The sequence below is a fragment of the Rhagoletis pomonella genome, unplaced genomic scaffold, assembly GCF_013731165.1.
Source record: "Rhagoletis pomonella isolate Grant_MI unplaced genomic scaffold, Rhpom_1.0 Rhpom_scaffold_00013, whole genome shotgun sequence".
In the NCBI taxonomy this organism is placed as follows: Eukaryota; Metazoa; Arthropoda; class Insecta; order Diptera; family Tephritidae; genus Rhagoletis; species Rhagoletis pomonella.
Genome location: NW_023458567.1, coordinates 5,363,756 through 5,381,489, shown reverse-complemented (window position 1 = coordinate 5,381,489; position 17,734 = coordinate 5,363,756). Strand labels below are relative to the sequence as shown.

Genomic DNA, 17,734 nt, shown 5'->3' with positions numbered 1-17,734 from the left:
ATATATTATTTTTCAAGGATATTGATTTGGGTTTGGTTTTGGTGAATTCGTGTCTTGCTTTTAGGCGACAAGCTTGGACGTGTAGTGCATATAATACAAAATCGAGAACCTTCACTGCGCGACTCCAATCCAGATGAGATCGAAATCGATTTCGAAACATTGAAGCCGTCAACGCTGCGAGAACTGGAAAGCTATGTGGCATCCTGTCTACGCAAAAAAACTCGTAAGCCCTACTGTAAGTTTATCCCAATGACACGCACTACTAGTAAAGAAATTCCAAACCAACAAAAAAGAAAGCGATACAATTGGAACAATCGAAAAAATAAAGATATGAATCAAATAAATTATAGTGCCAAATTTTTTGAGATTTTTTTTTTTGCTAAGAACAGCAACCCAATAGAAAGAAAATGTGGCTAAATGCCCTAAAAGCCTGGGCCATTGTTTAAATAAACGCCACTGTTTTTGAATGTTTGTCTTTCTGACAGCAATTTCTGCCAGTGCTTTTTCACTGTTCGATCTGACTAATTTAGTTTTGTTTTATTTTTTAATTGAAGCGCAAAACAGAAAGTTATTGAATAAGCTCACACACACACACACACACACACACACACGCACACAAAATTGCGCACCATTGCTCATTCACACATTTTCTCAATTCACATAAAGCTTGTTGTGCCTTCACTTGTTTGAGGCAGAGCGTGGCGAAATTTCATTTGTTCAGCTTTGGCTTTCACCTGTTCGGATATATTGGATTGTTATTGTTGTTGCTAAATTAATTTGAAAGCCTTTCACTCACACTCACTCATACTGTCTCACTTTCCGTTCACTTTTGCGCGTATATGTATCGGCGTTGACTCGGGTTTAGAAGTTGTTTTTTGAGGAATCTTGTTAAAAAAAAAATAGTTTCAAATGTTATTGTTATTGTTGTTTCTCCACAGCATTTTTGATTAAAAACGGCCTCAAGCTCAATAAAATTGTTTAATTAAATATTTCTTTTAATTTAAAATTGAGACTAATATTTTTCAAATAAAATATTCAGGCATGTTCTAGAAAAGTAACGATTTCCTGGGTAATTTTTAAAATTTGATGTTCGAAAAAACGGAATTCAAAAGTATAGGGTAAAATGTAGGATACCAAAATGTGAAATTGAAGTATTTTTAAACAGCTTTCACTCCAACTTATATGTAATACTCCTATAGTGGCAGTAAGAGCTTGTACCGTCCGAAAACACTACAATACAGATGTATCAATAAACACGTACGAAAGAAAAGGAACACATACGTTTATAAATAAACATGTACACAACACATATACAAAAACGGCAGTCAAGTACGCAATACATTGACAAAAACGGTACTAGACTGTCTCGCTTTGATTTCGGAATGCTTACACATTGAGAAGTTAGCTTACTGCCAATATAGAAGTATTAAATACATATGTAGGGATTTGCCCGTACACTCGAATTTAATGCCAGATGGCAACATTGTTTTTCATTATTCACTTGTCTTTATTCATTCATTTAATATATTCATTCGATTTCTATACTTTAACAGACGCGTTGCTTTGTAAGAAAGACTTTTGATTTTGTAGTTTATTTGTACGCTAAGTGCGTAAAATATAGTTTTAATTAATAAAACGAAAAGCTATACATACATATATGCACTCCAAAGTAGAATGCAGAACAATGTAATTTTTTTTTTGGTATTTTGATGAAAAATTTATATATATATTTTTTCATTCTTTTTTTCGTTCCACACATTCTTCATTTTCCCATAAGTTTTGATTTAAATTTTCTATATAGTGTTGGACATACATATGTATCATTTTATACAAAATACAAAATGATATTGTTTGCCCCTTATAATTACGGTGACAAGATTACTGTGGACCAAAATCGGGACATTTGTAATACATGGAACATACAATTTTGTTTTTAGAATAAAAAGACATAACATCTTTCAATACAGTTTTATTTAAAACAAAAAAAAGAGAAACAAACTGAAAAACTATCGCTAAAATGTATACACGTAATATATACGGTGGCGAGTTTTGGCTACTTTTCTCTTTTTTTAAAACTTTTTTATTTTTTTTATGAAGGTACTATCCAAAAAAAAAACATGCAAATCAAAATTTCAAAACTTTGACCTTTAACGAATGTTGATAAAAATTTTATAGAAATTTTTAAGAAGAGTATGCCCATCCAATTCAAAGTGCAAGTTTGAAGTAGCTTGGACTTACCGTTGATTTTTGGCAATTTTTTTGTTCACGTGTTTTCTTCTATACAAAGTAAGTTCGACAATTTTTTTGTATGGAGAACAAAAAAAAAATAAAAATTTACCAAAAATCAAAGGGAATATTTCTAAAAAATCTAATTAAAAAGCTCAACATTTTGATGAAACTTTGTAGAACTTCGCTAATTTTTGTACAACGTTTGAAATTTTAAATTGCGTGGTCTTTTTTAAATAACGAGCTACTTTTTCATAAAAAATAATAAACATTAAATAAACGAAAGGGTAATAGCAAAGAATGCTAAAATGTCTATATTTATATTTTTGCCACTGTATCTATAGGGATATTTTTCATATCCTTGCATTTTTTAAGGGAATTAGTATTATTTTTTATAATTTTATGAAAATAAAACAAAATTTAACAAATAATTATAAAAACCTTAAAAAAAACTCAGCCAAGAGCGATAGACTGCAATATAGGGCGAGTACCAGTTTGACAGAATAAAATATAACCAAAGATCATAGAAAGTAAGAATGCTGGCTATGTTTATGGCCAGCTTATAATCAATGTTCTTTATGATAACGAATGTGCTGCCACGTTTGCAAGAAAAATTGTATTTTGGTCAGAGTACAGGGCGACTTTTTTTTTTAATTAATAAAGAAAATACTGAAAATCGGGACATAAGCGGTACAAATATGAAAAATCGGGACACTTGTGCGTCCCGACTTTTAAAAAATATTCAGCGGAACAATTTTCTCAAAATCGGTACTGTCCCACTAAAATCGGTACGAATGGTCACCGTACTTATAATTATTTACTGATTTTAAAGATTTTTCAATTAAAATACAGTTCATTCCCTAATAAACCCAAGTTTAAGGCTGCAGAAGACTGAAAAAAAATGCATAAAATTCTCATCTAAATTTCAAACTTTTTATACAAGTTTATAGTATAAAATTAATAAATAAACATTACTGGCAAACAATATCATTTTGAATTTGTTCCAAAATAATATGTCCAACATTTTATATGTATGTACATATACATATCATCGTTTAATAAGCAAAACCGAGTATCGTCGTTCTGCAAAACACCGTAACTGATATTTGCACCAAAAATTAAATTTGCTCACCGGAAGCTCCTGCTCGATATTTACAGATTAAAGGAGGTATAGAGAGAACCGTCTTGAAATAAGAGAGTTTTTACTCTCTCCTTTAAAATTTGAACCACCTCACATATGAGGTTTTGCATTTGCTTGATACGCGGTTTCATACTTTAAACGACGATATGTATTTTCATCAACATTTTTGAAACTTAGGTTACTTCTTATTTCTTTGAATATTAAGGAATTTCAATATTTTCTCCCAGAAAGTCTTTACCCTCTATGAGTTTGGCCTTCCAGAGTTTCCCCGAACCGCAGCGTTTAAAATAAAAAGAGGGATTTTTTTTTATCCATTTCAGCGATTCCAGCAGAGTGAATGGGGAGTGAAATCCTTTCAAATTGCATATTCATTAACAATTTTTTGTTTTGATTTCCAACATGCAGGCACACAAAATTTAATTTATTAATCACTCAAAACCGTCAAGGGAAAACCTCTGAAATTGATAACAATTTTTTTCTTTGCGTATGTTGCACCTTAACCTAACTTTTTCATAGCAAATTGTGACTAATATAATTTCCCCTACTATAAAATGTTAAATAAATTCAAAGAACAATGCAAAGAATCAACATTCATGTTGCAATAAGAAAGCATCATGTTGTGCAAAAGAAGAAATGAAAATTTAAGCGAAACACGAAATTCCAGTGAATAATTCAATATTATATAGTAGTGACTGTGTTAATTGGATGAACTAAACACCAACGAAAGTTTAACTAAAAAATACCATACAATGCAATTTTTTATAACCTTTACCACTAGTACTAAAGTGATTTTTATACTAAAACGAATGGTTTTTGTTAGAATGACTTCTGTTTTTATATATTACTAAATTCTCTTTTCTGTTTCGAAATTTGCTATGTGTGCGTAGTAAAATTAATTTAATTTGCTTTCTATAAATAAAATTAAACACCTGCATGCGCTTTCAATATAAATTATTTTAAACTTAAGTTATTTTATGTTGCGTCTATAAAAATTCTTTATTTATTTATAAACTAAAGTGCATAAAAAATTATTTCAAAAATTCACAATTTGAGATATCAAAAGCTTTTTAGATATTTTTTTTTGTTACACAATTTGATTTATCTAAAAAAATTAATTCTTACATGAAAACATTAATTTTTTGGAATATATTTTCTTAATTTCTTGTATATTCTTAAATTTTCATTCACAGTGAAATATTTTTGTTTGCTAACTCTTCATGATTCTCAAGTAAAAAAGAAAAAAAAATATAAATTTTCAGTTTAGAATAAGGAACTTAATTTTTTAATAAGGAATTAGTTATCGGTTAAAAAATATACTACATAAATATTTGGTTGCATAAAAAACTTTTCTAGTAGCGTTAAAGTATAAACAGAACCAAATCGCTGTGCGAATTTCGTCGGTCGAAGCGATGCCGCCGGGTGATATTCGCAGCAACATTTCCCCAGTAAAATAGAGCAGAAACGAAATTCGCATCAAATGGATGAAAAACAAAAAATATAAAAATACAAAATCGAAGAGATGAATCACCAAATTTTGCCATTCTGATTTTTGCTAATAATTATCTGCTAGAAAAATGGGGAAACAAAGCTACTTTTCCACTGAGAGCTGATTTTGTGACCGGCGGCAGCGGCAAAATTAAAAATAAATCTATTCTTGCAGAATTTCGTCAGACGAACTTGGTCGTGGCTTTGGTTGTAGGCAATCCCATATACTGCAGTTTGCTTTAATTTTGGCAGCAAACTTTCTTTCGACGAATTTCTCTGAGCGATTTGATTTTGTTTATACTTTTAGAGCTAAGAATTATTTTATAAAAAAGTCGGTTTCTAATTTTTGAACTAAAACTTTTTCAAATAAAAAATCGTGCTTTGGTTGGAAATTACTAATTTACTAATTTGTGTACCACTACTCCGTAGAAAAAGTTTGGGAAAAGTTCTTTCTAACAGCGTTCGTATTTCCTTGTAAAAACTTCTCATAAAATCATTTGCCGTTTGGAAGCAGTGTAGGATTGAAGGTTGCTCCATTAACGTCAGGACGTATGGATGATAAGCTCGGCCAAATACTTACGCGCGAAATATATTTTTTTTATAAAATATATTTCTTGGATCGAACTGAATAAAAATATCCAATATTTTGAAAAAAAAGTTTTAATCGATTAACGATTTTTTCTAATTAAATATTTTCAAATAAAACTTACAAAGTTCGGTTAAAACTTTAATTTTGTACTCGTATAAACAAATTACTACTGCACACAAAAATTTAATCCGATTCAAATTGTCTGTAAAAAATTTCAAATTAAAATATAATTTTTTTTTAAATGGTGAATTTTGACTTTAATTGGTAAACATATGTACATACATTTTTAATTGGCTAGAATAATAATAATTATTTTTTTTTAAATGGTATTATTTCATGCTAAAAAAATTTTTAAATTTTTAGTCACTTAGTTTTTAATTTTTCTTTTACCGTATTGAACTTTCTATTTGGAGTCGGCTTTAATTTTAGAAGAACTAATTTGCATCCCAAAATTTATTAACATGCTCGACTTTTTTTGCGCTGAACGGGGCTGTTTCAAATAGTATTCCAATAATTTTATATTTTACCGGTATTCTAAATAATTTTTTTTTGTATTTTTCAACTTCAGTTACATGAATTGAATAGATAGAATAAAAATTAAACTAAATAAATGTAATTTAGTGTCTGCGAACTAACACAACAATGAAAAATATAAAGAAAACTAAAATATTCGAAGCTATCGAAATGGGTTAAAAGCATACTTATTGCGAAATTTCATTCTCTTTTTATTTTTAATTGTCGCGCGCACGCAGATAAAAAGCCATCTGGCAAATCTAAAGATGAGCAAATGGCGGAAAAGAAACAAGAATTGGAGAAGCGCTTACAGGATGTCACCGGTCAATTGGGTAGCAGCAAGAAGACAGCCAAAAAAGGTAATGTGGGAGTGCATAATAATTTCCAAGACAAGCTTAATTTCTTAAAAAAAAAATAATAATAACAAAATAAAGTAATAAATCGAAATTAAAGTAAAAAATGAAGTAAATTAAAAAATATTAAAAAGTAAAATAAAAATTAAAAAATATGTAATAAAATATTTATAGTAAATAATAATAAACAAGATAATAAAAAAATAAAAAAATAATAAAAAATTATAAAAAAATAAAAAAAAAATAAAAAAATTATAAAAAAATAATAATAAAATTAATAAGTAACAAAATAAAAAAACAAATAAGATAATAAAAAATTAATAAGAAAAATTCAATAATTTTTATTGAGCTCGAGGCCGTTTTCAATGAAAAACTATTGTGGAAAAGCAACAACAATTTGAAAAAATGGGCGAAGTGATAGCTATTTCGGAAATCAGGAAATGTGGTGATTTTCGAAATAGCTATCACTTCTACCATTTTTTTAAATTGTTGTTGCTTTTCCACGATAGTTTTTCATTGAAAACAGCCTCAAGCTCAATAAAAATTGTTGAATATAATTGTTATAAGGCCATAAATAACAAAAACAAATTAATAAGAAAGTAAAAAATAAAATAAAATAAAAAAGTTAAGTATAAATAATGCAAATAAAATATCAGATATAAAATAAAATATAAAATAAAACAAGCAAAAATAAAAATAAAAATAAAAACCAAAAAAGTAATGGCTTTATTCATAAAAAATAAAGTAGGTTTAAAGAGCTTTACAAAGTGACGTTTTCATACATTTTTCAGTTTATAAACCTTTTTTAAAGCTACTTTATTTTTTATGAATAAGGCCATAAATATAAAAACAAAAAAATATTTCGAATTTTGTATTTATTAGGTACGATTTTTAGAGAATACCAAGGCATATTTAACAGGTGGTAACAGTAGATCAGTTGGTTTGATTTTATTTTTTCAAAATTATTTGGTCCCTAAACGGCCAAATATTGTTAAATTCGTTGAATAAATTCTAAATTTGCAAAATGTATTTGCATGTGAATCTTCGAAAAAAAAGCGATTATAAACCAGCCTTTGGAACGTTTGCTTAACTAAAGGATGATTGTTGGCCCTGCAAAGAATGTATTTATGCTTCTGGAATGAAAAAAATTTACAAAGAAATGCGCAACAAATTATATTTTTTGAATTAAAATTTTTGTATATTCAGTGAACCAAAATAAAGTTGTTCATTTAAGGTACTCATCTTCAAAGTTGAATATCTCCGCCGTTAGTTAAGCTAACTGAAAATAATTAAAACAAAGACACTTCTGTGTTTTATGCCATGAAAAACGGCTTGTCATGAAAATACAATCGCCGTTCGGAGTCGGCGTAAAACTGTAGGTCGTTCCTCTTTGTGTCACAACATCACATACTAACATATCGTCGCCTGGGCAAAAGATTGTCGTATGTTAATTTCGGCAGGTTGTAGGAAATCGCGATTGAAGTTTGGAATGCAAGTTCTCAAAAACGCGAGGATAGAATTTCTCCAAAGTCTCTGAAAATGTTACTAGTTCGGTAAATTCTTAAATCATTTAATTTTTGATGTTTATTGTTAATTAGTTTTGATTTTATGAAGGATTCTATTTAATAAAATTTTGTCGAAAGCGTCATTTGTCCACAATTGGGAATCCTGAAGTGCTTTTTTAAGGTAACTCTTGTTCCTGATTTGACGCTCGCATAATTTTGATTCCATGTAAACCCAGTACTGTTGAGTACATAGTAACAAAATACAATGAGCAGCCTGTTTTTTTTTCAAAGTTTTCTTTTATTTTCGAAGAGACCTCGAACCCACATAGATATTCCAAGGGCGAAGCCCTGGAGACCTCGCTTCAAGAAATTGTATCGACGATTGAAAAAGCATTGGCATGCAAGATGAATTAATCCGTATTTATTCTCCGATAGGTGGTACATTTGGAAAATTTTGACCAATTTTTCTCTTATATATTTAATTGTATTTCATAATAACTAGTAACAGTTTGTTTAAATTTGTTTTAATTACTTGTTATAAAAAGGTTTCATGTGCATATAGACATACGTTTTGGCGATTTGGAAATTTTGTAAAAAATTTATATACAACATGGGGAGAGTCGTGTCGAATGCAAGTCGGTTTTCGAGAGTCGAATCGTATCGAAAATTTCACGTCATTGCCCAGTAGATAATTTCAGGAGTTAAAAGCCCTTCTGAAAGGCCTTCCACTCTACATTCCTTTCTTCTTTCTTTTTTGTATGCAGTGGCACAAATTGAAGGGCTTCCTCTTTCGCTATCCATAGAAGGCCTTCCAGAAGGACGTACTTCAGAAGGCCTTTTGGAGGAGTTCTTTAAAGTTGCTGCTTTAATTTATAAAAATCATACATCTTTGAAGTATTTGCTTAAGGTTGTTTATATCAAATATGTGTTATTGTAACTTACAATTTTTATTGGAATTCATTTGTAATGTTAAATAATATAAATTTATGCATTCGCGTAAATTGTAAATGGATAAGTCCTTTTAGAAGGCATGCAAGGAAGTACTTTTTCAGCCCTTCTTGGGTAGGCCTCTTAGGATGGCTTCACTTAAGAAGGCCTACCTAAATTATCTTCTGGGTAGTGCCTAAAATTTCCACTCCACTAGTGTATTAAAACGGAAAATCTTGGCAGCACCGTATAGTTTTCGACGATTTTCGTCGTTTACTTATTTATTTCAGCACGACAGTATAAAATGCCAATGTTGTCGAGTCGTACAATTTAGCCTAATTTGCGACTTACGCAATGAGGCTGAATATTTGTTAACTTAGAGACCAAATAATTTGAAAACAAAAATCAAATTATCTGTTCTAATCCTGCTACTACCTGTTGCATATGCCTTGGTATTCCCTAAACATCCAATAATAAAATTCCCAACATTTTCCTAAAAAATATTTACTTAATATTTCTTTGTGCTTTTATTCTTTCTTAACAGACGAATCATCATCGAATAAAGTGGAAGCAGTGCCGCCCACGAATCGCCTCTCATCCAGTTCTAGTTCCAGCGATTCATCATCGTCTAGTTCAAGCGATAGCAGTTCCAGCGATTCGAGTGATAGCGAAGCAGGTTAGGACGCGTTTTATTAAATTTCAAACATTTTCTTATAGTAATTACATAGATACAAAAAAAAATTTAGAACAAAAAATATATTGAAATTGCGGCAAATGTCATGCACATATTCTACTTGCTGGTTTTTGCACATGGCGCAATAAACAGGTGAAGTGATAAAACAGCTTTCTCGCTTTATTTTCTGACATTCGGCTGCCTTAGTCAAATTTTATAGGCGAATTTTCAAAGAAGGCAGCGTCAAAATCTTTCCTCTCACTCTAATTACTTCACCTGGTATAATTCCACCATGGTTTTTGCATAATTTTCTTGGCAATCAAATTGACGAATCAACCACTTTTCAAATGTTTTTTTGTTCAGGCAATGTAGTATACTGTTGTGAGGTTAAAAATATATTTCTAACTTTTTCAAAGCCAATTTGGTGTTGGTCAAATTTTTGCGTGAAGCGTAAAAATTTCTGCAAACCATTGCATACTTTTAACCATCTCATTCAATGCATATCGTTTTAACTCAAGAATTGGCCTGGTATTCATTCAATGGCAATTTCTCAATATTGCTATCAATGGAGTTATGTTAGCGGAATTTTAATAGGGAATGCTTTTTACTTCTTCAATAATTTTCACTGGAGATCGAAAATTGTGCTCCGACTCGTTTTTGAAATGATCAGCACTTATGACTTTAAAATTGAAAGAACAATATGTGTATGTGTACGTTTGGTTTTTTTCTAAACTTTTAAATTTTCTTGTTTATGTACTTTTTAATTTTATTTTTTAATTAAAGTTTATTTTTTCAATTTCTTTTAAATTTAAAAAATATTAAATTAACACGGATTTTGTATTTTTACTTTCTAATATTTAAAGTTTTTAAAATATCTTTTTCCTAATTTTAGTTTTTGTTTTGTTAAAAGTTTGGAAGTTTGTTCTTAATTAAAAATATATGTATTTTAATTTTTTTAAGTAAAAAAGTGATTGGTTCAGGAGATGAATGCCAAAAGTTACCGGATTTCGATATTCAAGTATATTTTTACCTCAGTAAAAATATTGCAGTTTGCAATAAAAAAAAGCAATATCAAATTTTTTTAATGATTTTATTTCCTTTAATATGTTTAATTTGTTTTTGTTTTTAAACACAATTTTCTACAAAAAATTTCCTAGAGCTTTTTAGATTTTGTTCGTTGTGCGTTTAATGCATTTAATCTAATTTCCTTACCGTCAATTTCGTATCATAGATATTTTTTGTGACATAAATTTTATTTTTTTGCCTTGTGCCATTTTCGGCCATTCAATATAACGACATATTGCCATCCATTTTTTAGATTCATCAACTTTTCACTATAATCAAATTTTCTCTTAAAAGACTCAAATACATAGATTTGGGTTTAACTTATACCTAAACATAGGTAGATAGTAAAGTGATTTTATTATTTATTAAGTATAGAAATTGGAATTGAAATTTCAAAAGTAGGAGAGAAAGTCAAAAAAATGTTCAGAGACAGCATCATTCACAAGTAGAATATGTTGTATACATATTTGCCTGAATTTGACATAAAAATATAAAATTGACATATATTTTACTATAAAAAATGATTTATAATATAAACTTACTATAATTAATTTTTGCTAACAATCTATTTCCTATTAACCCCATATGCAAGTAGTTAATGCAATTTAAATTATTCAACCCATGGGTATAAAACAAGTCCATTTTTTATATTTATTGAAAAAAATAGTTTAACATTTTAAACTAAAAGAAAAAAAAAAACAAATATGCGAGTGAAAAAATCGTGAAGCAATTGTGTATTGGGGGCAGCCAATCAAAGAGCGAGAGAGCGAGTTCGAGAGAGAGAGTGAGGAAAGAGAGCGAGCGTAAGCATTACAATTTTTTCTGTTAATGAATTTAGCAGAGTTGGGAGAGTTAACTCTCCGAAAAAAATACAAAAACAAAGAACAAAATAAAAGTGTGTGCAAAAATTTTTGCTTAGAAAAAATTAAGCGACAAATGGATTGCTACAAGTAAAAAATAAAAATTTAAACGTGTGCTTGAATTTAATTGCAAAACAAGAAGTCAAAATAAAGAAAAAGTAATCAACACTGAGTACTAACCTAGTAAATGATAAACAACCAGTATACACAAAAGCAAAGATTTGCTATACAAATGGCGCATGTATACAAACGCATCAAATTGAAAAATTACCGGATGTGTATTTTATTAGCAAGGATACTATAAAAATTAGCAGGAAAAAATGTAAATGATTTACACGTTTATGTACACATGAATTTGAAAAAATTCGCCTAAAGCATTGCAAATGCAATCATGCGCATCATGAAGCTATTCACAAGTATTGTTATTTAATTTTTCGTTTTTATTTTTTTTAATTTCAAATTTAACAAAATATAAAATTTCTTTTATACGTTTCACTTAAGTTTTGTTTTTAGTGTATATTAAATTATTGTTATTTAATTTGCAATGCAATTTTTCAAAAAGCAAACTTGCTAATATTACCTTATAACTTTTGATGCTAGCAAAAAATTTGCTGTAAACTAAAAATACATTTTAATGAAAAAAATTAATACATCTGGCAACTAAGTTGCTTTGACGTCGGGATTAGTATTTAAAATTTAAAATCTCAAATGCTAGACGAGTAAATTTCAAACTAATCAATAGTGGTTGCTAAAAGTGCATTTCGATTAAAAAAATATGTGTATTGAAACTACTAAAATTTAAACTCGCATTCATACATCGAGCAGTTTATAAAGGGTGCGAGAGTAAGTTGTAAATTTTTAAAAATTTTCAACTAATATTTCACATATTACTAGTCATTTAATATTCGTTCCAAACAAAATAAATCGTTTTAATATATCTTAACCTCACTTTCAGCTAAAAGCTAGCGAATTCGCAAAGAAAGTTATAAGAATCTTGAAAAAGTTTTAATTTACATATTACGAAATATGCCATAAGAAGTATGAAATACTCATTTACTAATTCGACATCTTCGTCATCTGCAGTCCCATTTGCTTTCCCATGCTTCATATTCAAAAATAATAATAACTGAAAATGGTTGAAAATAAAAAAAATCACCCAAAAGAAATTTTCATAATTAAAGATTGACCCGTTGGCAATCTTGCCCAAAAAAAACAAATTAAATGTTTATAAATAATTTTTTAAATTTATAAAAAAGCGCCCTCGCACTAATTGTAAATTGAACACTTGCAGACAATGTGTAAAAAGAAATTATATGTTTAGTTATAATTAAATAACCAATTTAGAGTTTATAGTTGGAGTTCTAAAAATTTGCTTTAGTCGTATACGGAGCTTTAAACTTGTAAGTTTTTGTACCTTCACTTAGAGAAAACTATAGTTTTTGAAGTTAGTGGTTGGGCCTTCATTTTAATAGTCGCAGGTTGACTTTTTGCCTTTTTTTAATATTTCTAATGTTGCGAAGTTCGTTATGTTGGCCCTTGCCCTCCTAAAATAAATCAAATTACTTAGCATATCGAAATTCGTCATCCAAATATTTCTTTGGAACAGTTCGATTGGTTTTTTTTTTTCGAGAAAACAACACAATTTTTTCGAGAAAAACTAGATTCCCCAAATTTTTCAGTTCGAAAAATTTTACTTACAAAATTTTCAGCTCGAGAAATTTTGTATCGAAAGTTCGAAATCTATTCGAAAAAAATGTCATATCGAAACATTTTACTCCGAAAAATTTACAACAAATATTTGTATTTCAAAACTCTCTAACACAGCCAAAAATTTCGAAAAAATCAAAATTTTTATTTCAGAAACAATAATTTTTTTAAAGCGCGTGTTTTGAATTTTCATAATCCTTCCCCAACTTTATGTTAGCTCGAGCAATTTTAACTTTTGGAAGTACAAATACATAGAAGTTGGAAAAGTTCTAAATGTATACATATTTTCACATTTTGAAATTTTTCGAGACTTCTAAAGCATTATGGTAGAAATTCCAAGTATTTACACTTCTTGAGGTCCATATTAAAATTTCGAAAGAGTCAAGATGTCAACTCATTTTCGTTCTTAAAATGCTCCGTTTATATTAGGTAATAAACGAGTTTTGACTTTTCGAAGTCTCAACCAAAATTTCGAAAAAAACGAAAAAACGCATATTCAACAAGTTTTCAACTTCCGAAGTATAAACGAGAATTTTAAGCAAACGAAATTATAAATCTTGTTCTGTATGAAAAAGATTGTAAAAAATGCCCCATGAGATCGAAGGTTCTTCTTTAACCATTAATTTTCCAGTCGTCTTCTTTAAATAAACGATTCCAGGCGACAAGTATAGTCAAAAGATTTAGAATATCGATCTACTTTTTTATTTATGTATGCAAATTTCTTTGTTGTATTCAAATGACAACCGAAGCGCTCTAGGTTCTAACTTGATTCTCTTTTACCTTAGTTGGTACGATTCCTATTTATAGTTTTTTCTTTTATCGTCTTTATTAAAAAAAAAATAATTTTTCAATTCTCTAAAACTGATTATTTTTTAACCTTTTGTCTGAGTGTCTTGGTGAGGTGAGGTGTGGAGATACATATGTGGGCCCCTTACTTTTTTATTTTAGTTCTCAAAAAGTTTTATCTTTTTTTTCATCCTATGGAAGAGAAAAGTTGTGTTAGAGTATGGCGTGCGAGAGAGAGAGAGAGAGTTTTGAAGCTAAGTAAATTTTTTTCGTAATACTTTAGTTGACCATCATCACACCTTACTACTTACTACACCACCCGCACCAGAGAAGGGGATAGCACAAATTCTAAAGTTCAGCGAGTTCGAGTTTGAGATCGATTGATCTGTCGACTATAAGCACAAACAACATTAATGGCAAGAACGAACCAACAATATTATTTGTACGGGTAATGAAGAGTAATAAATGAGATAAATGAAAAGAAAAATATATTGAAATATGTATTTATAAATTATATGTAACTCATTTTTCGGCTGTCGGCTGTCGGCTTTCCCCTTTACACATTGTTTGCACGTTTTTTTGCTCAACTCAATTTGAAAAAAAAAAAAAAAATGCATACGAAATAGTTAATTAATTGATTGACTGATTGATATTCATTTTCATTTTGTTAACAAAGAGAAGTAAATAAAAATCTACAACTACAACAACAACAGGAAATCTCAACACTTTTTAAGAACAAACAAAAAAATTACATATTTACTAAAAGAACAAACAATTTTCCGCTTGCCTACTTTTGGCGTAGAAAGTTATGCGCAAGTCCTTGAGCGTTGAGAAAATGATGATTATTCTTAACAAAATGAAATAGCCAAATACTATGATAGAAAAAACAGTTATAGCGAAATGAAAACTGCAAAAATATCAAAAATTTTATACATGTATTTTTTTTTTGTTTTGAAATTTCAATTTTAGCTTGAATATGTAAAGAACGTTAAATGAAAAGTAGAAGAAGCTGTTACAACAACGGTATTTACACACTTCCAAACACTCAAGAAAAATAATGTGTACTGGAGCAAGAGCGAAAAATCGGTATTGAGAGAGAAAGAGAGTTTTTGATAGATAGAGAGAGAGAGAGAGAGAGAGAGAGAGTGAAACAGGGAGCAAAAGGACGGAATGCGATGCTTGCGAAGAATGTGCGGAAACATACAAGAAAAAATGAATAACGGCCGCAGGCAGAGGATTAAAACGAGAAAAAAAAAATAAGTCGAGAACCAGAGATAAAAATATATTTTGCTCATTTCTAATGCCATAATAATTGAGCTGCTAAACGCTCGAACGCGATCTGCTTTTCAACAACAAACGCACATCTCCATGATCTATGCGCTCCAATACAAGACAGTGCAACAGCAGAAGAAACAAAACAAGAAAAGAAAAGTCAAGCAACAAAACCGATTTAGCATAAACTTAAAATATGTTCCGTTAGTCGAATGTTACGGTAAAAAACATAGTTGAACATCGAGTATGCCGCATAATCAGAAGACAGAAGCAATAGACAAAAAGAGTTGGTCTCCTTTCAGGACTCACCAGACATAGCGAGAGTGAGAAATTACAAATAATTTGTGCGAAAAAATACGTAAAGGAACAAGGATTTGAAAGATGTGAACGAGTGAAGAACACTTTTCAAAAGATCATTTCTTACTAAAATAACACACAAAAAAAAAGGAATGAAAATTTCCGCATACGAAAATTTGTATTTATTAATTTTTTTGTTAAAACAAAAACAACAATTGCAATGAGTATGTAACAAAGAGCATGTAAAAAACAATGTTGACAATGACGCGCTTAAGCGGCAGAGGGCAATGTGAGCAGCGTAGTGTGTTAGTAGGCGCAAGTGGAAAATAAGCAGGAAAGAAAGGGAAAGTGCAAGACAGCCGACATTTTTTGTGATTTATTTTGGAACGAATTTCCGTCATCCCTTGCCAAGTTTGGTTTGCAGACAAACCGGTTTCGGCGTTGTGCCATCTTCAGTGTCATTTTTCGTTTATTTTGTTTTTATTTTTCGGAACACAAATTCAGAAAATCTATAATAATTTAACTACATATATTTTCGAAACATCTGGTACTAAAAAAATGCTTGCTTAACGAAATCGTCAATCAGTTTTGGTTAAAAAATAGCAAGTAAAAAGTTTAAGATTAAAAAAATTAAGAAAAAGAAAAATTAAACACTGAACATCTTTTTAAAAAATTGCTTTCCACCAGCGTTAAATAATGTCTTGACAAACTTTAAGGCCGGTTTCCTAAAAGTGGTCAAAATCTTTACCATTTCAACAACTTGAACAATTGCAAACAGTTTTGAATAAAGCGCTAGCAGGCCTAAAAGCTTGCAACTGCAGCAAGACAGCGCCAAAATACCGTTGTCCTGGAAATATAGCATCTTTTAGGCGTAAGATCAATTCATTTATTAAGTTTTGAAATTTCCGACATAAAATGTTAATGTCTGGCAACATTTTTTTTTCCACTCGCGCAAATAATAGCTGGAGCAGTGGAGCGAATGGTCACCCAATTTGGTAATTTCAAGCTTAACTATAGATGTGCGCCTAAAAGTATGCAACTGGACTTGACGTGTCAATTCTGATATTCTGAATTTTTTTTACATATTTAGCCTCGTTTAGGCACAATACCGCAAAACTTTGAAATATAGTAATAAAATTAATCGATAATGATAATGATTTGTTCAAAGCCGCTACTTTCAACAAAATCAAATTCTGTTAATCACTACAGTGCTCAAAATTTAAACAACTTTTTGTAACTCAAATTTTGTCACGGTAAACTTTCAATATTTTACTTTCGTTACCATAGTTTTAGATTTTTACCAAAAAAATTGCCATTAAGGGTGGGAATTTTTTTTTTTATATATAAAAGGTGCGTACTTGGTGGCGCAAAATAAGTTTTTGGCGTTGAAATGCAGCTCGCTATAGTGCGGGGGGGAAAAAAAACAACTTCAAAAATTGCTTCTCTTTACTTTTACTTTCCCCAAACCTAAGCGCACAATAATTGCTTTCCGTTCTCGAAAAAAACTGTTGTCATCAAAAGTGTTGCGAAATTTGAATGCTGGCTTTCTATTTCTTATTTTCTTTCTATTACACTTTGGCCGTTATCGCTTTACGCTGTTTTCCCTCGCCGTTTGCGTATGATTTTTTATTTTGAAAGAGAAATCAGGAGCGACAAAATATTATATAAATGTCCTTAGTTTAGTGCCGTTTGTCATTATTATCACAATATGCAAGTTTTTTTATAATATTTTAAGTTCTCTTTTTATAGTTTCTAGTTGGTAACGCTGTAAAAATAAATTCAAACTAAATTAATATTTTTACAGAAAATATGTGCATAATAAAATACGCCCAATAAGTTTTACTGTAAATCTGCATGAAATACAGAAAAAAAACACGAAAACAAATAAAAATAAAAAATATAGTTAAACTCAAAAACAAACTCATTCAAAGGAACGCTAGGAGCGTTGAGCACGCGCTGCTCAAAAATAATACGTATGTACTTACATATGTATGTATGTATGTATATACATGCGAAAAACACGTAACTCTTCAGAGGTAAGAAAAATGTCCGCAAGCTTAAAAGAATTAAATTATAAAAAAAAAATTACATACAATAACAATTAAAAATAATGTTAGTAAGAAATATACAACGCTGCAACAGAAGGTTGGCATTTTTCTGCAGCCGCCACCATACACACACCCCCCCCCACACACACACACACACACACACACACACACACACACACACACACACACACACACACACACACACACACACACACACACACACACACACACACACACACCCACACACACACACACACACACACACACACACACACACACACACACAC

At 29.9% G+C, this 17,734-nt stretch overlaps 1 protein-coding gene across 13 annotated transcripts in view; it reads left to right on the top strand.

The window, feature by feature from the left end:
* Positions 1–17,734, top strand: part of LOC118748606 (homeotic protein female sterile-like) — a 42,716-nt gene that overhangs the window by 14,835 nt on the left and 10,147 nt on the right. For 12 of the 13 annotated variants that reach the window (XM_036483158.1, XM_036483157.1, XM_036483155.1 and 9 more), the window contains 3 exons: positions 65–235; positions 6,194–6,313; positions 9,284–9,415. In XM_036483158.1, the coding sequence (XP_036339051.1) occupies positions 65–235; positions 6,194–6,313; positions 9,284–9,415 (423 nt within the window). The remainder of the gene's footprint in view (positions 1–64; positions 236–6,193; positions 6,314–9,283; positions 9,416–17,734) is intronic. The other variant, XM_036483166.1, reaches the window with a different exon arrangement.